This window comes from Onychostoma macrolepis, chromosome 18 (assembly GCF_012432095.1).
Source record: "Onychostoma macrolepis isolate SWU-2019 chromosome 18, ASM1243209v1, whole genome shotgun sequence".
Taxonomy (NCBI): domain Eukaryota; kingdom Metazoa; phylum Chordata; class Actinopteri; order Cypriniformes; family Cyprinidae; genus Onychostoma; species Onychostoma macrolepis.
The window spans coordinates 17,396,229-17,417,688 of NC_081172.1; the positions used below are offsets into that span (position 1 = coordinate 17,396,229).

Here is a 21,460-nt window from a genome sequence, read left to right on the forward strand (position 1 = left end):
TACAATTTTAACTGATTTCTGATCAGTTTTATAATATAGGCTCAGTTTTCATTCATTTTAATAAACAAGCATGTAGAATGACAAAGGAGAGTGATAATCGTTTCTAATTGGCCTGAAAAGTCAAACCCTGCATAACACAAGCACTACATATTTAATGGTATTTATTAAGATTACATTTAGTAGATTATACTTTCATAAAAACATTTATAATTGGTTTGTAAAAGCCAAAAGGTGTCTTATGCACGTTTGGGCTGTGTTCACACTGCATTTACACCATTTGGTCCAGCCAGCATGGAGTGTTTTGAGTGCTTTACAACAGTGAATCATTTTACAAACCAATCTGTTCAATTAATTCAGATTTCCAAAGAGCTTTGTTTCTTCCTTTGTTAATGACACTGCAGCATATGCAACTAATTGTCCCACAATGTGACACTTTCAGAGTAAAATAGTATACTCAATTAAAAATAAAATAGAGTGCAGCTTTATCTCGTGCATTGGTGGCTGCATGGATCATGAAATATTATTTGAGACAAATAAGAGAGCTGGGTGATGTCAGCCAAAAAGAAATTGTCCTCAGAGGCAGAGCATGCTTTTTATTTTTGGGATCATGTGTACTGATGAATAATTGACAATAAGACCAGGAAAAAGCATTAAAAACATGAAGACCGAGTAAAAAAAATGTAGCATTCAAAGCGGTGAAAACAACAGCAAGATGTGAAATTGATGCATATATGCACATAAACTAACAATTCATGAACACTTTGTGAAAAAGGATTTATAAGGCACATTTATCTTCTATTTTATAAGCATTTGATGTGTGAGCGTTTGTGCTGTAGTTACCATCAGTGAGGCTTACGATGTGAAAGCATCTGAATTTCACGGCTCCACAGTGACATTTAGTGGTTGTCTGAGGTATTTTATCCTCAAAAGATTATAATACATTTCCTTCTCATTCCCACGAGGTAAAAGCATGTCTGTCAGGGTGTGAAACTTTAATAGTTTAATATACTCTGAAATATTACTCACATTTACCAAAGAATGACATTGCATTACAAATACCAAGATAGATATAATGTCAAGATTTTTTATTTGAGAAGAACTGTTCTCAAGGTACAAAGCCTTCTCATCACATACATGGAATGATCTACATAATTAAAGATGAGAGCTGTAAGGGTTTGCTTATTGTATTTGGTAGCTTCAGAAGGAGCCTTTGAGCCCGTCAGAACTGGCAAAACTAGTTGAAATCTTAAACTATAATACTAAAAGCTTAAGGGTTGATTTAGTCCACCATTTTTATGTCTGTTTTATCTTAAGTATTTCAAAGTAAACACTATGATCACGCTTTAATAACACACACTAACAGTACAAAGAATAACAACAGACATAAGAAGGATTTAGCTTTTTTATCACGTAAAAAATTGTCTAAAATGACTCCATTCTGTGGCATGCAGGAATGCATCCTGTTTAACCAGCATAACTTACTTCATAATGCAGATCTGAGATCTTTAGTCGCACTTTTATAAACAGGACCCATCTGTGTATGAATCGGTTTAAAACCTAACCTCACTGTCAGACACACTGTGTTTGAATAAGCTCAAGTGTTGGAGAGAGAAGTTACGGTGGTCTGCAGCACTGCGGAGCTCAGAAGGTGAGACGAGATGTTAGGCTGTTGTGGTCGCACTGTAAAAGAAACAAATTTCATTTATTTATTTCCTTCTTAAAATCCAATCCATTTAATTATTATGGTTACAACTTGCATTTTAACCTGGGGTTTAAAAGACAATTGGGTCATTCCGTGTCAAACCAACCAAATTTCAAAAATTTCCCCAGCTCCAATTTTGGATTTTGCTAATATTTTTTTTCTCTGAAGAACGATAGACATGTATAGTGACGAAAGCCAAAATATTACATGTCATGGATGAATATTTATTGAGTAATCCACTATTTTGTAGAAGGGGGTCAAAATGGTAATTTTCACCCGAGATTCAGAGCCCAATTACAGGGGGGTATAAATGACTTTAGAGAGATGGCAGCATTATAATGTTATTTTCACACAGAGATTAGTAGGTCTGTTAGTAAAATCTGTTGACTTTAGGAGTCTTTGTTGTGTTATGTGCCAATGGTGTCTGTAAATCAAGCAGTATTAATGATATCTTAATGCGCTTTTAGATATTGGGTCTTAAGAAACTTTCCTTTGTGCATCTTCATTGTTAAGGGGGTAGTTGTGGCCTAATGGTTAGGGAGTCGGTCTTGTAACCTGAAGGTTGCTGGTTCGATTCTCGCACCGGCAGGAATTGAAGGTGGGGATTGTGAATGAACAGCACTTTCTCCACCTTCGATACCATGACTAAGGTGCCCTTGAGCAAGGCACCGAACCCCTAATTGCTCCCCGGGCGCTGGAGCAATAGCTGCCCACTGCTCCGGGTGTGTGTTCACTGTGTGTGTGTGTGTGTGCATTTGTTCACTACTCACTGAGTAAATTGTTAAAAATGTACACATTTTCAGTGGTCAAAAACCAAATGTGGGTCACTTTGCAAAAAATATGATACTTCTTTTCTTTTAAGGAATGTCTGAAGATCAAATAATGTTGAAAGTAGAGATGTATCTCGTTTCCTTTTCTCAAAACAATTGAACATACCTGTCTGCCATTAATATATATATATATATATATATATATAATATAAATTTTTCAAAGTTTATGTGCCTATAACTCAAGAAGTATTAAAGATTTTAGATTTTATTTCTTAATAAACTTTTCTTTGGGAATCTTCATTTTCAAGGACTTGCATTGTTCAGTCCCAGATATGGGGATAACATTCCCCATGTTTGAATGGTCACCATTGGCATATAATACAACAAAGATTGTTGAAGCCACCAGATTTTAATAACAGACATACCAATCTCTGTGTAAAAATAACATTCTGATTCTGCCATCTTTCTGAAGTCATTTTTAACCCCCTGTAATTTGGCTCTGAATCTCAGGTGAAAATTGCCATTCTGAACCCCTCTACAAAATAATGGATTACTCAAATATTCATCCATGATATTTAACATTTTGGCTTTTATCACTACATGTTTATCTTTCTTCAGAAAAAACAAAATCAAAAATTGAAGCCAGGGTCCTCTGGTTGACACGGAATGACCCAATTAATATTCAGTGATATTTTTGATTTAACAGCATTCTTGGATAAGCACATTTTAACTGAATTGAGCTGGATGACGACACCACTATCTTCTGTAGAGCTGTTTATAGCTGAATTGAATAGCTTGTTTCATAATTGATGAGCTTTGCAACAATGACACAGTTACTGAACTTAACTGAAACAACGCTGAACTAATTTGATCTGTTTCATACCTGATGAATTTTACAACATTAACAACACTGTAATTTTTCTGTTTATTAATGTGAAGCTGCTTTGAAACAATCTGTATTGTATAAAGCACTATATATATAAATGTGACTTGAGAAACAGCAATAATATAATTCTGCAAAAATGTTTGGTTGTGGTTTGTGGTAATTGTCTAACCTGTGCTGCTGTGTTCTGTTGTAAGGTTCTGACTGGCCAGGCTCTCCTCACAGCTTTGCACTCGTTGGAAGGACTCAAAATTCACAGATGCATCATCTTCTGAAAGTCCATGTGCCACTTGTCCATCACCAGGCCGACAAACCTCAAAACGCACCCACTGATAACTAAAGTAGGGAGGCAAAAAGATACTTAATTGATATTTTGCACAATGGCCCCTCTTATGTCATTAATAAATTATGATCTAAACTGTTATGGACATTGTTATGATCTTAAACAAAGGTTTTCAAACCCTGGGCCGCAGGAGGTGAGCAAACATAACTTTAATAACAAGTTCTTCTGGCAGCAATTTTTGAATTTGTGAACAGACTGCACACAGGATGAGATTTACGGCGGATGGAGATGTGATCACACCTGTTCATCTCAAAAATCAATCGTTTTCCTCGGGAAAACTTGGAATATTAATACTTTTTGAATAAATTGTGAGTGACAGTATGCCTTTTATATCCTATGTTTTATATTGACAAATTGTTAGGTTTGGGTTAATTGCTCAAAAATGTGTAAATGTAAATAAATTTGTTGTGACTGTTAAAATTAAAAATCACATCCCAACAAATATTTAAAAGTGGCAAAATGATTACCCAATGTATAATTTAATCATAGCCATAAAATTCTCATGCCCTTTGTGTCTGCATATTGACGCTGAGGCTTCTTATTTAAAGCAACAGAGTACCCTGCCTGTCGAAAACCGACACTAAATGGGGGACCATGTGCATCAAAAAGTGACGCCAAAGGGTCCTGACCAAGTGTCAATGTGTGACGAGTTGGGGAGTGAGAATGTGTTGAAGCGGCAGCCGCCTCACCGCAGACTGCTGCATGAACAAACAAAACCACAATGAACGCAAGTCTTTTCTCACTTTTCACTGGTTGCCAGGTCTGCAAAACAAAATCAGCCCAACTGACCTGGCTATCGGTAAACCTTAGTTACTGTCACTCACTCAGACAAACAATGGAGTCATTCAAGGGGGACTTAAATATGCCATGCAGGGATATATAAAAGATTTAAAAATAAATATGTAAAAATCACACTGCAAACAGGAGAAGCCTCACGTTAACGTTGTCACGACCGCAACGACAACATCCCGGATCAACACTGTTCATGTACCGCAGTGTAAGATTAAATTAATTTACATTTAACCAGTTTAATATTGCATTGAAATGTAGACCTTCGTTTATGTGTTTTTGACCTACACTGTACATGACGTGAGAACTGTTCGCTATTTAGGTTTGAACGTCAGCATGGACTCACTAACTTTAACGTTAGCTAGTTTTACCTGCCAGCCAATCAGAATCGAGTATTCAGACAGACCATGGTGTGTCTATCTATCTGTACTGTATATCTATATCTATTAGTGTTGTCAATCGATTAAAAAAAATTAACTAGTCGCACATTTTTTCTGAAATTAATCGCGATTAATCCCACCTAACATTAACATTTTTTAATACTTTTACATTGCAATAATTTTACATTCAATCTTAAATTAAAGTAGAAACAACATAACGGCATATATTTTTTAAAATATTTGTATAATGACATCTTTATGACTGAAGGCCAGTATCACTGATACCAGTACTACTGATGTCTCTATGAAATATTTTTTTCCCCCCTAATATTTAACCATTGACTAGCCATTCAACATTACAAGAGCTATCAATTTAATAGACTACTTAAAATAACTTCTAATTTAAGTGAACATAAAACAATCTTCACATAAACCCATTATAATAAAAGTCACATTTACCTGTGCCCTTCAGCAAGTAGGATATATACAGAAATTGAATAGAGTTATCAAACACTAAATTATATATAGATGAATCTTTAAAGCTACAAAAGCTACTGTTTTCCTATTTTTTCTTTTGATCTTTGATTAATAGACATCACTGTTATTAGGTTATTTAGCTGCTATCCCTTTAAGAGCTGCCGTTGCTGAACATAACGTGGATCTGACATGCGTCTCTTTACCTACTCTGACCCACTTCAGGTCTTAAAAGTCTCTACTAATGAGTTGAATCGGGTGTGTTAGATGAGGGAGACGGTGCTGGGCTGCTCCAGGACAGTTTGGAAAACCACTGCATTTCAGAGACAGAGAAATGTGACTCATGTAACAAATACATAAATACAAACATGCAGTTTTAAGGCAGCTTTAATTGCCTTTTTGGTAACTTCACGACTTAACTGATGACATAACTATGACATTGCTGCTACTCACTTGCTGCATTTGCGAGCCCCAGGACAGCTCTGGATCAGGTTCTGAATGGTGGGGTGAGAAAAACCAAAAAAGTCTGCTCCAGATGGGACAATGTTGGTCAAGGATTTGCCCCTAGAATAAGAGACACCATGCAAAGTCATTTTAACATTTAACATTTTTCAATTAATATTCATTTATTAAAAAGTAATAAAATGAAAAATATCTTACTGATATATACACTACCAATCAAAAGTTTTTGAACCGTAAGTCTCTTCTGCTCACCAAGCCTGCATTTATTTATTCCAATGTACAGCAAATACAGTAAAATTTTGAAATATTTTTACTATTTAAAATAACTGTTTTCTATTTGAATATATTTTAAAATGTAATTTAATCCCAGAAATCTTTTGTAACATGCAAATCAGCATATAAGAATGATTTCTGAAGGATCACGTGACACTGAAGACTGGAGTAATGATGCTGAACATTTAGCTTTGATCACAGGAATAAATTACATTTTAAAATATAATAAAACAGAAAGCAGTTATTTTAAATAGTAAAAATATTTAATAATATTACTGCCTTTGCAAATAAACACTTCATTTATATATATATATATATATATATTAGTGGTGGGCCGTTATCGGCGTTAACGTGCTGCGTTAACGTGAGACTCTTATCGGGCGATAAAAAAATATCGCCGTTAATCTATTCTCAAAGTTGGGTTGGGAGCTGGGTCTATACTACGCAAGCTAGGATGACTTTCACCTTGATATTTTAGCGCGGATGTATACCTAGCCGAATTGCACTGTAGGGGGCGAGAACGAGTCTTCGAACCTGTGTGTATGCGTGCTAACATGGATGCAGCTATGAAGCCGGCGGGTTTGCTTCAGGGAAAATTTATTTTTAAGAAGCTTCCCAATGGAAATCGGCAAGTCATTTCTGTCTCTACCTTACATGGTCGGCGATATTAATGTCTGTCGTCTCACTAAATGAGGACATAAATACATGAACAACATCTCCAGAACTGCTCTGAGAGTCACTTCATGAGCATTCGAGCGTTTCATTTGAGAAAAACTATCCTCACGGCAACCCGTCAAAATAAAAGTTCTGTTTCACTTGAAGATATTGGGCAGAACGTAATAGGCTACTACTACTAAATCTATTAAAACCTTATCTTTAAGGAATAATCATACAATGTCTTCGATGTTATTATCAATATTAAATTCTTGATGACTGCTAGTTGTTAACTACTAGTAGTAAACTTATTCTGATCTACTTGGCAGAATTCAAATGAGCCATTTTAATCTAGATTAATTCCAAGATTACAGTGAGATTAATCTAGATTAAAAAAATTAATCTATGCCCACCACTAATATATATATATATATATATATATATATATATATACACATACATGCATACATACACACACACACACACACATATATATATATATATATACACACATATATACACACATATATATAGATAGACACACACATACATATATTGCATTACAATAATGATGATTTGGGTGGGAGATTAAAATAAATAAAGATCTGATGAAAATACAGGAAATGTATACTGTGAAATTTTATATGGCTCTGGGGGAAATTGCTTTTAAACTGAGTACTGAGTAATTCTACAGGACTTTACCTCCGGGCAGAAATGGCTTTGAGCAGGTTTGCGTGACAGGTGAGGGCTGATGAGGCCACTATTGCATTCTGTGGGTCATCCTCTGGTGCAATCTCAAACTAAATAAAACAAGAACAAAACAATGCGTTTTTTTTTTGGTTTCTGTTTAGTGCATATAGTCAATTTCTGCAGTAAAGGATTACAGACAACTTCACAACCAGGGTTATTTCACAGCACATAATTACAGAAGTACAAGCACTGATGTTTTTAAATAGAATATAGAATGTCAAACCTAGGGTTGGCAAAAAGGTGGAAAATTTCCAGTAAATTTAGCAAACAAACAATCCAGAAATTTTGGAAACTTTCCTGGAATTTTTGGAAAGTTTCTGAAAATTTACCTGACATTTTCCACCCCTTTGCAACCCTAGTCAAACCACGGGATGTGTTAACAATCCACGAGTATACATATGCATAGGTGTGAACCTGTGGTCCTTGACCACCATCTTTGATTTGGCAGGTATAGAGACACTTCTGATCAGGGTTGTTCATGCTGGCGAAAACTCTCGTGCTGCAGAACCCCACAGGATAGATAGCAGTTTCGTCATGAAACAGAGCCCTGTCTGTGGTGATCTACGAAGATAACACAAATTTACGAGCTCATCTTCAGCAACAAAACAATTCACTCTTAAAAACTGCTAATATATAAATATTTACTAATGACTGCTGCCTCACTGTGAAGAAAACAACAGTTATGACCTTTACAATATCACATTAGAGCTGGGTAAGTTTCTGACCTCCCCTAGGCTGTACACAGTGAGTCCACCAAGCACAATGGGAAAGACCGGCCTCCCCGAAGAGTCCAGTGAGATGGGCTGCACAAACTTGCGCACTCCTCCTTCTGCAACCTTCCTTTTCTTACAAATCTTCTTCATGACTAAGAGTTGAGCAAATAAAATTGCATTGAATCTGCAGTTTTAAAATACAGACACATATATTATAGAAAACACTCACATTCTTCCCTGCCGTTCTCTCTTCCCCTCTCTTTTCTTTCTTTTTTGGGTTTCTTCAAAAGGCTGTCATCAGATCCTGAGAGTCCAGTGGCCTGGCTGTGACTCCCTGGTAGAGCAGCGCCCCCTGGTGTGCTGGAGCTCAACGCGACAGGTGTGTGTGTGCTGCAGCTGGGAGTCGGGACAGATTCTCCTTCAGCCAGAGACTGATACTGCAACAAAGACTTCAGCAGGAATCTGGAGAAACAGAGTGAGAGAGTAAGTGGACTGTATCTTAGGAGTCGGGAATGCAACTAAAGATGATTAGATTACTGATTATTATTAATTATAATTATTAGATTACCGAATCTTATTGTTGTGCTATTGCTTGTCATTTATGTATTTGTTCTTATTTTATTAATTACTGTTTACTTGTCTTTTTTTTTTAGCTCAAATAAATTAAATTCAGAGTTCTGAGTACTGCCACCACAACTGTAAAAAATCCTAGAAGAAACAATGGAAACACACAGCTAAAATAGTTCCAGGCAGGTCTTGTCCACATTACGTGTTGCTTTCCTTACAGCCTAAAACAGCAAACAAACCAAAACCCACAATGACACTGACCAAGGAAATAAACGGTAAACAACAGGATAAAAACGACAATTTATTTTCACGTTTTCGCCACAAAATTGAAAGAGAAAGCACATACCCTCTTGCTCCTGCTCTCTCCCTTACAAACGCGCACACATACAGTACAGACACACAGAAACGTGTTGTATGTGCTGTTCTGATTTTATCAGTAAAATAGTTTAACAACTTAAGAGCAACACAGCATTTCTCACTAGCGAGGTAATAACAGCACAGTTGTTGGAGCACCGGCTCCTGCTGAGAGACACACAGACTCTGGTAATTCACACACACTTAATCTCTCTTTCACAATGTCTAACAACTTCATTATTAACTGCATTAGCCTGCTATCAACGGCTCAAGCCTCCGTTGCTAGGTCTAAAATGACGTTTTGGAATTTGCAAGTTTGGAATTTGGGGGTTCAAAACAGCATTTATTTTAAATAGAAATAGTTTGCAACATTATAAACGTCTTCCCTGTCACTTTTATTCAATTTAATACATCCTTACAGAATAAAAGTATTAGTTTCTTTTGGGAAAAAAAACAAAAAAAAAACAAGACTGAACAGCTCCTCTGATTTTCAGCACAGCATCTTCTTTTAAAAATAACATGATTAAGTAATTTTCATTTTCATTTTCAATCAAGTGTATTTTGTAATAAAGATAACTGAGCATGGATGTACCTCCTTTCTTCTTTTGCCCGAACAAACTTCTCTTCCAGGTGAGCAATCTCATCATACAGTGCTGCATTTTCCTGTGAAATAAAGGGCACCAATTCAGGGATGCTTATCATGATAATGTCCAAAGTAGGCAATTACATATTTAAACTGTGTTTTTGGTATAAAAACTAAAAGAAATTTAACATACAAATATCATAGCACGGGCAGCCTTGCGCAGACGCATGTACTTCAGCCGGTACTTCTCATTTTGGTTCTTGCGAGGACCCTTCCTGACTTTAGGCCTGGATTCAGAGTGGCTCGTGGGGGAAGGCAGGGGTCCCATGGACGAGCCAGAGCCCGAACTTGAGAAGGTCGACTGGGCAGAGAATGCATGCAATGCATTCTGTCTCTCTTCATCAGTCTGCATATGAGTTACAAATGATCAAAGAGCTTTACACACATTGATACAACAGAGATTGTCAGATTGGAAAAACATGTTTATTACAGCTACACATGGGTGTTATGCCATTAAATTGCTGGAATTTTATATTTAAAAGTGAAGTGTGTCATTTGAGGATGATGTTCAAAGTAAGGCCATTATAAATGGATTTCAAGAGGAGTATAAACATGGCAGCTCTCTTTGTTTTTGTGGTCCAATGTGTCAACCATTGCAGTTTGGGGCCGACATTTTTTTCATGAAAAAAAAAAAAGTGTTTAACAACTGGCAAACCACACACTTCACCATGTGTTGGCCAAAGCTGACCACATAAAATATAACTTGAGATCATGATGTTTGTTGTTGTTTGATGCAGACTGCAGACAACAGACAACATATATATATAAATATAAAAAAAGAAAATAATGATTGGAACGTTTTCTAAAAAGAAGCAAAAAATGAACAACAACACAATGAGGTGCTTTTCCTAATACAAACTGTTTCTAAACACTGACAGCTAACTGACATGTGCTTATCGACTTACCAACAGGGCAAAAACTCCATTTCTGCTTTCAATCCTCTTGAAGCGTCTGCTCCCTTTCTGTGTCTGTAACACACCGTAAAACTAAAGCAAATGCTGCAGGCTACTTCTCATGTAGACTCTCTCAGCGACAGACTGCTCTGACTTTACCCCTATTTCCTATATTAGTCATTCTTAAACTTCATGAATGTAAATATGAAAGACAAATACAAATGAAATCATGCACTTAAATTAAACACATTGCTGGTACTAAATGGAAAACATATAAAGTAAATATGGTACATGACTGACAGGTAACAACATGACAGTATCATAAATAAAATGGGGCCAGACTTCGAGTCTCACCTCTCGATACATGACTGCCTCGAGGCTTGACTTTGCACTGCGAAATAATTACAGAAACATTGATTATCTTGACATTTGTGGCGTTGTAATTTTGAAGATATAAACCGAAGGAAATTTTAATTGTTTTAAAATGATTTCTTTACTTTGACTGCACCAGTCCACGATCAATGATCCGCTGCTTGATCTCCTTGATGTGCATGGGCCGCCCAGCTTCTTCAAGGACAATCTTAAACAATCAGAAAATTCATTGATTTGATCACAAGAAATGTATGTGATATAACAACAGCAATATTTAAGGGAGATGTTTACCTGAGCAGCATCGAGCCAAGTGAGATTCGGTTTATCTGCCACCTCACTGGGGGTTTCACTGAAAAAAAGAGCAGCAGACAACATATATCCCGTACTGTATCACATATAAGACAACATATATTCACATACATCCACCATAGTTCTAATATTGTATTTTAGGCCACGTAATGCTACTGCATTACTGAGTAATCTCAATTATCAGTTTAACTATTATTTATAGTACTTCAATAGTAATAAAATAAACCCAGTGAGACTCATAACACTTGCATTTAATTATACTGAATGCACACTTGTAAATTAGTGTATTTCCAATCATGTAGGTATATGAAAAAATATATATATTTAAACATGACATGCAAGTTTCAATAGAAATGACAGTGAAGTACATTCTAGGTTACTAACAGCATTTAAATTTAAACTACATTTTCATTTCATTGCAAATGACATGCAATTTGAAAAAAAAAAAAGAAATCGAAATATATATATATAAAAAAAAAAGTTTCGGTTTCTTTTAAAGTATATTATTTCTGTAAAAAGTATTATTCTTAAAAGTTTACTAAGAGTAATTCTCTCTTTTTCACAAGGGAGACAGCTTTTACCCTGTAACATGATGTATGGGGGGAAGCTAACTATTTTTGTTGAGACAGTAAATATTGATGAGTAATATTCTATCCATTCAAACGCAATTGTACGGTGATATAATCGTGGCACTGAATGATTTCTACATGCGTCACGGAATGGCAGCCTGAGGTAACACTTACAAAAAGAACAGTGTTTTGGGAATGATACCATAGTAAAAACATATACGCAGAATACAGTGGCACTACGGTAGCATACGTATTGTTTATGTCTGATTCCATCATTTCACCACAGTACTTCTTTTTATGGGACTTGTCCTAAAAAAAACAAAACGGGTCTATCCGTGGCGTGGGGTATTTCCGTGCAGTAATATAAAACAGCTTTCCTGGCGCCTGTGCCTAAATGAAGGGGGTGTTTCATAAATGGGGTTTTCATCCTCTGCCCAACAAACTCACGCGTCTAGACTCTCAGCGGCTCCAGTCAGGCTGCTCATGCTGTCCAGCGCTGGAAACAGCGAATAACTGCCCTGTCCATCCGCCTCCATCTCGGACTCAAAGTTCAGCGAATCCATCACTGTCTGATCAGTGGTCTAAAGCTATGTCGGGGAAGAAATAACACACAGATTAATTGTGCTAAACTAAAAACAGGACTACGCACAATCCAGCAGAAAGTCAGGATACATGGCGATGATTCACCTGTGATCTCACACGATATTTGTGTGTGTACTCATACTGTAAAAAGAAAAGAAAAACGCATCTTCAATACAATCTTCAATTTGCTGACATGTTTATAAAGCATTTGTTCTCAACGCTCATTGGAACCACGGATCGATTAATTGAATCGTTTATGTTTCGGGGGACACATTTAAGGAGCACACATTTCCGAGAGCTTCAGCGCCATCTGTTGGATATTGACATAAAATATCTTGTCATAACTGGCTTTGAAAGAAGTTGGCTAGTCACATCTCTTCGGAATTACACAAGCAGTCATGTGTTTAAACATAGGCTACTTCACTGAATGTGTTTTTCATGAAAGTGAAGAGCTGTAGCTAATCAAGTCCAAGCAGTACAGATTACTATATATAAATTAAATAATATTTAATATAATAATTAAAATGTGTAATATATTTATATATAAAGCATGTAGTAAAGTACATTTCTGTATAGGCCTACTATTGCTGTTTAAAACTTATATGGGCAGTTACAGAATGTGAACAGTGCAAAACATTGTACAAAGGAGCAATCTATGTACGATTTCAATTTGTTAAAGGAATAGTTGAAAATGTGATGAAAATGTCCTTATCCTCATGCCATCCAAGATGTTGATGATTTTGTTTATTCATCAGAACAGATTTGGATGTTAGCATTACTTGCTCGCCAGTCGATCCTGTGTGTGAAAACAAAAACAATTTTAATAATCTGTACAGCAAAACTGAATTTTCAGCATCATTACTCCTGTCTTCAGTGTCACATGATCCTTTAGAAATCATTCTAATATTCAGATTTTTAATCAGTGTTGGAAACAGTTGTACTGCTTAATATTTTTTGGGACCTGTGATAATTTTGATAAATAAAAAGTTAAAAAGAACAGCGTTCATTCAAAATAGTGGGTCAGTAAATTCATTCAAAAGTTTGGGGTCAGTAAATTATCTCTTTCTTGCTTTTTTAAAGAAACTTTAAAAAGGTTTAAACACAGTTAAAGAAGCTTTATTCAGCAAGGATGTTAAATGGATACAATTTATAGTAAAGACTTATATTGTTAGAAAAGATTTCTATTTTGAATAAATGCGCTTCTTTTTAACCTTTTATTAATCAAAGAATCAAGGAAAAAAGTAACACAGGTTCCAAAAAAATATTAAGCAGCACAACTTTTCACTTTAGAGGTTTTGCACTTTATACAGTTTTGCATATTAGATCAGCAACACTGATAATATATTAACATATTACATTTCTGAAGAATCATGTGACACTGAAGACTGAGTAATGATGCTGAAAATTCAGCTTTGCTTCACAGGAATGATATTTTAAAGTATAGATATTAAAATAGGAAACCAATATTAGAAATTGCAATAATGTTTCACAATATCACTGTTTTTTTCTGTATAAAAAAAAAAATGCAACCTTGATGAGCAAGAGACTATTCAAAAACAAGGTCAAATATTTATTAGGTTTATGTGGTAGGATGGTCAGTGCAGTGGATAAACAAACAGCAAAAAAAAAAAAAAAAAAAATCCACAAATGTCCATGGAAAAGCTGTTTTTAATTCCAAGTGCCACAAATTCCAAAAGGTGTAACAAGGGCCATAGCAAAATGTCCATTGTAAATAAAAAATTACTCAAGAAAAAACAAGGATAAAAGAAAAGAAAACAAACTAACAGTAAACAGTTCAAAATACAACTCAATTCATAACAAAAATAGGATACACAGTTGGCTACTGGTCCAACAAACACCTCCTCTCTCTCTTCCAAACATTCCTCTGTTCTTTTATAGGTTTAATCTCCTCATTCATTTTCAAACTGACCAATCTTAACCCCTCATCAGTTACTAACTGTACATTATCCAAGTTACAGAAGATTTATAAGCTTACAGACAGCACCTTAATAATCATCACCTCTAACAAGTTATATGATTAACTTGAAAAGCATCAAACATATTACCATTCATGTAATTTAGGCCTAAACATTCTTAATGGACAAACTCCTCCCCTTCAGGGTAACATATAGTCGGCTTCCTGTTTGCGGGCCCCTCCTATTAGGCAGATCCAGGAACCGGTAAAACAGAGAGACATGAACATTAACATACAAACATTGATTGTCCAACTTCACCCTGAATATTTCACTCTGATAACAGTCATGATGGAATGTGCACCTTTCATGTGACTGCCACTGGGGTAAACTAACAAAATAAAGACCGTCCAAAACAGTTTGGTCTGAGTTTTTCTTTAAGTTGAAACATACGTGCTACATCACAGTTTATAATATAGGCCTAACATAATATAATATAATATCAAAACAGACTAAAGCATTTAAACTGATAGAATATAATAGAATAGGCAAGGCAAGGCTAGTTATTTATATAGCACATTTCATACACAGTGGTAATTCAAAGTGCTTTACATAAAAGGAAGTGAAATAGTCATTAAAAAAATAATAATCACAACAATAAAAACAAAGAATTAAAAAATAATAATAACAATAAAAACAAGGAAATTATATAAAAATTTATTTAAAATGAATTTAAAACAGTTAAGAATAGAAAATGATTATACATAAAATACAGTGCAATCAGTTCGGACGTAGCACAGTGCTCATTCAACAAATTCACAGCTAAACAGATGAGTTTTGAGTCTGGATTTAAATGTGGCTAATGTTTTAGCACATCTGATCTCTTCTGGAAGCTGGTTCCAACTGCGGGCGGCATAATAGCTAAAAGTGGACTCCCCTTGTTTTGTGTGAACCCTTGGTATTTCTAACCAACTCGATCCTAATGATCTGAGGGGTCTGTTAGGTTTATATTCTGTGAGCATATCTGAATTTAGGTCCTAGGCCATTGAGTGATTTATAAACAAGTAAAAGTACTTTAAAATCAATCCTAAATGTAACTGGAAGCCAGTGTAAGGACCTGAGGACTGGTGTGATATGCTCAGATTTTCTGGTTCTAGTCAGAATTCTGGCAGCAGTGTTCTGGATGAGCTGCAGCTGTCTAATGGTCTTCTTTGGAAGGCCGGAGAGGAGACCATTACAATAATCCACCCTGCTGGTGATAATGAACAAGCATGAACAAGTTGTTTTTGAGATGATAGTATGCTGATTTAGTTACTGCTTTGACATGACCACAAGTGTGTGCTGAACTTTTCATTACCTTACGGGACACACTTATAGTGTTGTAAAAATGCAAGTGTTTACAGAGATTTATTTTTAGTTTCAACTTTGCATTTTAAAATAAACTTCTAAGTGTCTGTTCAGTAGTCCCTATAAGAGTAATTTAATTTGTGGTGCTTCTAATTAAGTGATAAAAAGCAGTTGCAAAATAAATATACTTATCTTTGCACCAATAAAACGTGCAACACTTTGTCTTTACTACCAAATTATTCCTAATATATAATTATTATTATTAATATTTAACTTACATTGAAAAGGTTTCTGTGACCTCTCGCGAGATCTCGGCAAAAAGTCTCCCGATTTATTCCAAAACATGATGCATGATGGGATACACCAAACCTCGAATAGCGCTTCGGTGTGGTATTCAAGATTATTTTGGCATTATTAAGACCTGGGACAGTCTTGTGCACGCACTGTCACGTACAAGCACTCTCAAGTGGCCAAGACCGCAAGTGTGGGTATTTGGACAGGGTAAAAGTCTTAAAAATGCCCCATTAGTTAGAACCCTAAACACAGTCTCGCATCAAAGTCTTCATAATTCAGTAATTCAATTTAACACCTTGTATGACATTGTACAAGTCCTGCAATGTTTACTCCACTGCTGTCGTTAGTCATTGCCTCAGCCCCTGCACAGTCTCAATTGACACTATCACAATATTAGTAAATCAGTTGCTCTTCTTGGAAAGCAGTCAGATAGTTTATATTGTCCATTGGCTTCTTAATAAATTACTTCAAATGGGTCCCATCAGTTCATGTTCCTACTATACATGATGTCTCTCTGCACCTCGTAACTGATCTGTTTCCATGAGTGGAAATGCTAGTTTGACGTGTCTCGTGATATATCAAATATTTGATTCATTTGTCAGAACCAGATCATTTACACTACTGATAACAGTCCTGATAGCATGTAATCATGTTTAAAAGAATTCATATGAATATAGCTTGCTATTAATGACCTGATTTTAATAATGGATGCATTTAACATTTAATTATACAGCATCTTTACAGAGGCTGCTTTTACTCATCAAATGCTCTGATAGCATGTAATCATGTTTGTATATAAATAATTACAGGGAATTGTATATAAATAATTACAATTAATTATGATTAATTACAATTATTTATATCGGCTGACAGTAATAACTGTAGCAGAATTAAATTGCCATCAACTGATCTGATCGTCCAGCAAACATTCAGTGTAAGTTCATATCAACTCTAAGAAAGGATATTTTTGTGGCCACAGAAAATACTTTCTTAAGTATTAATGCATTAGAGCATGTAGTAAGAATCAAAATCATAAAGGGACATTAATTTGCAAGGCAGAACCAGAAACTCATGTAATTTGTGCACACAACTTTTATTAACTAAACGCTAACACACATAACTAATCTAAACAAACAAACATACATACACTCACGCGTATATACAAAAGGGGAGCTAAAGTGGATGAATGAAGCCATTGGAGAAAACAGAATGCAGTTATGGAAAGAGTCAGTTAACCACCTGAGTAAAACCATCAGCGCCGTTTTTATGATGACAGCTTACAAAGAGGTGTTTTCACCTAAAAACATAAACAGTCCAACAAAAAATTGTGAACGGCCATCCGAAATCTTGATAATATGATAATATTGATAAAATCTAGTAATGTAAAAAAAAAAAAAAAAATTAAAAATGTTATTTACAAAACACTGTGATTCTTAGATGAGACACATCCCTGACTAAATCTGTTGGCATGCAAAAATACTCATAAATGTTTCAGCACAGCTATTTACACACATAGTATGAGAACTGTAGCCTACTTTGTATCGATTGTCATAGTAAATTCATTACCAGTTTATTAGGGTCAAAAGGAAATGATGATAATAGCTGAAACATCCTTATATTTTATATCCCTTTCATTTTGAAAATCACAGATGCTGGTGCTTTAATCTTTTAGTAAACCGTTTAAAATGACATGATACCTAGAAAATAGTCAAAATGTACAAGTTTTGTGTTCTAGGTGAGAAATTTACACCAATAAAGTTTTCATGAGCATTAGAAAACAACATGTATTCCCTGTGGCTGTTAAACATAATTTGAAATAATAAATAATTTGAAAACGTAAGTCTGTCAAATGAGAAAGGTTCAGTCATACATTTACAAAAAAAAATAAAAAATTGTGTGTTTGTCACAAACACATCCAAAGAGTTTTCCACTGGTGTGAGAAAAGCACTTGGGTGCATTATCATCAGGCTGTTTTAAAGAAATTAAAGCATACAACTAAAGTTTAATTTAAAGACAATAGACAGCATGACTTGCTTTAGTGACACACAATGTGTTTAAAACTTTTTAAATATGTTTAAAACCGTAGGTGTAATTGTTGTACTGAGAACTTTTAAGTGAAATGTATATTTGTTCTTTTACAATACACATACTATCTACAGGCTAGATTAAAATTAAAACATTTATTAAATAACAACAAAAAGTAAAAACAACATTTTTGCTCATACTTAAAATTTAGTTTAAAAAATACTTAGATTTGTTTGTGTGTGTGTGTGTGTGTGTGTGTGTGTGTAAATAATCAGCCAAAGTGTTGATTATTTGTCTAAAGCAGGGCTTATTTAAAAATGTTTATTTGTTTGTCTTTGTCATATCATGTTATGTACTTTTCATTTAAACAATATTGTTTAGCACAATGGTCAACCATTGTTGTTTTATTGTGCTTTATAAATAAAATGAACTGAACTGAACTAAAGCATGATTCTGTGCACATCTATATGAGTGAATGCTGTAAAGCCATTAACACAAGCACAACGAGGATACTGTCGTCCGCTGTCAGTTAGACCCCACCATCACCTTCACTGTCAGAAGTAAATGGATAGTTGGCGGTTTGAATAATCTTTAACTTAAGACTCCTCCTCATAAGTTTATCTATTCAACCTACAGATTAGGTTGTTCTGATCCTACAGAGGTGTTAGCATACACACATTGAGATGATAAAGAAAAACATGCCCGGACATAGCACCTTTTTCAGACGCATATAGAAATTTTCATCAATTGGTGAATTCTTTAATTCTATGTTTCAGTTTTCATACAATCAAAACAGTGATGTCTTAGCTATCAAAATGTAGCCTTTCTTTTATCCCCAACCTGGAAAGGTAGATGTCCTGACAACCTTCCTTATTCAGAAGCCGATGTAGACAAGCCGGTAGGAACAAATTGGCAATAATATATGCCATACAAATCAAACAAACATTGGTCCTCTCAAGGAGCCACTACATCACCCTTTGCTCTGCTATTTTTCCCACAGTCAGGATGACCCCCCTGACTAGGCATTAACATATAACATACAGATCAAACAAACATAAGGTGTCAATACACACACTTTGCTCAGCCATTTTTTTCCACAATCAGGAAGAGGCCCAACACCTCCAAGACTGTCCCATTAGCTACAGACCAGGAAGGAACGCCATAAAAACGCCATGGCACACGTGAGTGATAAAAACATCGTAAATCCACTCATAAATCCAACAAATGTCATCTGTTTAGATCTTTTGATTTACAAACCCCTACTGTCATGTCAGTCAGGGCTGACAGGACCTCGGTGACGTGACAGTCAGGGTGACAGAGGGGTCATATACCCATAAATCAGGTCAGAAATCCACCCATGTATACATTTGACACATGACAACCTGTCGATCAACGCTGACAGGGTGCTCATAAATCTGCTCATAAATTAGGTCATAAATCATTGTAAGGTCCACGAATTTGGTCCAAGGACGGTATCCAATCGTGGATGAAGGTTTCCTGCGTGTTCGGTCTTTTCAGCGCGCAAAGTTATTAAATTTAGGTTAACTTCAAATCTGACTCCATTTTATTATGACCTCGAATTTAGATTGAAAGGCAAATTGGTCGTTTGTCTGTCCCTAATTATTCCTATTATTCTTCTGACATTTGATTATTCTAGTTTACTCTTTACTTTATATTTACTCGTTCAGGTGCTCATGTCGCTAACAAGGATACAACGTATTCTACTAGAGTCAATAATTACAGAGTAAAACAGAATAAGATCAAATGTAACAATTTATTATCAGTCAGGTAAATATGTATTATGTCAATTACATAGCCAATTCAGAGATATCAAATCATATCAATACAAAACATTGAATTCTCAAAGATAAATCTACGAGTAAAAGATGCATACCTGACTTTATAAATATACATAGTGTGAAGTATAGAGACACACCACACTACGGGCTTCTGGCTACAGAAAATGCCCCGATCCTTTTGCAACATTTCCTTAAGTACCTCAGACCAAGACCAACATCCCCCGAGATGGAGACAGGAGCTAACGATTGGAATTTGCATTGACCGAGTTAACACCTTTTGGGACAAAAGGTAATTTTGCATAGAAACCCCTGGAAACTGACAGTGTGCAAAATATATCTAAACTCTCAGGATCTGTATTACCTTTTAGTTTACTTCTTGTAAGAATGAGCCCATTGTACCAGACGCCCTGAGACAATTCAAATGGTACCAAACAAGACTGTAAATATCACTTGCATTCATGTAGAACATTACAATCTACTATTGACCATTTTGAGCAGAGAGGAGGGAAGGATGGGTGAGGGGAAGGAAGGGGATGAAAAGGAACTGATGCATATGTGAGAGAGGCGTTTTCCCACATTTTCTCTCAGTGGGATGTGGAGACAGATGTCTGTATGTTAATACACCGTGTTGGTGTTGTCCATCTCAGAAGTTCAAAGTGTCTGAGGTTTTATAATTCTTACATCATCATTGACGTGGCGTATTGGATATAACTACTAACACTATAAGTGTGTCCCATAAGGTAATGAAAGGTTCAACACACACTTGTGGTCTTCATGCTCACTTGGGCCAAATATGCAGGAAATACGTCAAATAAGTGGTCAAGTGCAAAGACCGCAAGTGTGGGTATTTGGACAGGGCAAAAGTTTAAGAAATAACAAATTCTGTGGAAATTATAACAGCAGGAATGTTTGATACACGGGTAAAACTAACACAGACCTATGGCTGCAAATGTTTGCTTCCACAGCTTTCTGTCTTCTCTGTTTCTGAATTAATACCACTCCACAAACACGACTGGGCTGACTGCTTCCTTTGTCTTTTCAGCTTAAAAAAATAAAAATAATAATAATAATAAAAAGGGAGAGAAAATAAAATATAATTATATAGAGAATGTTAATAATGACCTGTGAGCAAAATATTTAAGATATAAACTGATATGAATGAACTGCAACTGATTAAAAAAAAAAAAAAAAAAATTACATTTAATTTTTATTTTACATTAAAAGGTATTACAAGCGTGGTACAGTAAATGTTGTGATTAGTGTGATATCTGTCATAAAAGCCCATCAAACCTACCATTACAGTGGTAAAACCATAGTAAGTTTGGTGATTACTGTGGTATTACTATACATGTCACTACAGTTACTGTGGTAAAAACATGGTAAATGTCATGTTTGAACTTCAAATTTCACAGTAAAACTACAGTTACTGTGGTAAAACGTGGTAAATGTCCTGTTTACTGTTTTAACTTCAAATTTCACAGTAAAACTACATGGTTACCATGATTTTACTACAAATACAACTTACATCTTTGAACCTGATATGAATATAAAACTGATCCAAGGTCTATGGCACGTCACGTGACAGATAGCGTTTAATCAC

The 21,460-nt window shown here is 35.3% G+C and overlaps 2 protein-coding genes across 7 annotated transcripts in view; both read right to left on the reverse strand.

The window, feature by feature from the left end:
- Positions 1 to 1,070: 1,070 nt before the first annotated feature.
- On the reverse strand, positions 1,071 to 12,739 carry tbrg1 (transforming growth factor beta regulator 1). 2 transcript variants are annotated; one of them, XM_058750994.1, is made up of 15 exons: positions 12,588 to 12,739; positions 12,348 to 12,487; positions 11,314 to 11,371; positions 11,148 to 11,230; positions 11,005 to 11,041; positions 10,663 to 10,725; positions 9,891 to 10,103; positions 9,707 to 9,777; positions 8,423 to 8,655; positions 8,206 to 8,345; positions 7,895 to 8,041; positions 7,433 to 7,530; positions 5,795 to 5,905; positions 3,528 to 3,691; positions 1,071 to 1,680 (listed from the first exon to the last, which is right to left on the reverse strand). In XM_058750994.1, exons 2-15 carry the CDS (start codon positions 12,461 to 12,463, stop codon positions 1,595 to 1,597), a joined length of 1,620 nt encoding a protein of 539 aa, XP_058606977.1. In that variant the 5' UTR covers positions 12,464 to 12,487; positions 12,588 to 12,739; the 3' UTR covers positions 1,071 to 1,594. The 2 variants fall into 2 exon arrangements, with proteins under 2 accessions (XP_058606977.1, XP_058606978.1); XM_058750995.1 differs by lacking the exon at positions 10,663 to 10,725.
- A 332-nt stretch (positions 12,740 to 13,071) lies between these two features.
- cfap45 (cilia and flagella associated protein 45) overlaps positions 13,072 to 21,460 on the reverse strand; it is a 32,809-nt gene continuing 24,420 nt past the window's right edge. For 2 of the 5 annotated variants that reach the window (XR_009266934.1, XM_058750992.1), the window contains 2 exons: positions 14,549 to 14,639; positions 13,072 to 13,278 (listed from right to left, as the gene is read on the reverse strand). Coding sequence is in view for 3 of the 5 variants with exons in the window: in XM_058750992.1 (XP_058606975.1) it covers positions 14,567 to 14,639 (73 nt within the window). In the remaining 2 variants the exon portion in view is untranslated. Of the gene's footprint in view, positions 13,279 to 14,149; positions 14,640 to 15,512; positions 20,903 to 21,460 lie in introns of those variants that run through there. The other 3 variants (XR_009266933.1, XM_058750991.1, XM_058750989.1) reach the window with 3 other exon arrangements.

Excerpts from the sequence above, each read along its gene's own strand:
- tbrg1 (XM_058750994.1), bottom strand. The coding sequence starts at position 12,463 with ATGGATTCGCTGAACTTTGAGTCCGAGATGGAGGCGGATGGACAGGGC. Across the intron at positions 10,726-11,004 it reads AGGCAGTCATGTATCGAGAG|ACACAGAAAGGGAGCAGACG; the intron begins GTGAGACTCGAA and ends GGTGTGTTACAG. Across the intron at positions 1,681-3,527 it reads AACAGAACACAGCAGCACAG|TGCGACCACAACAGCCTAAC; the intron begins GTTAGACAATTA and ends TTTCTTTTACAG.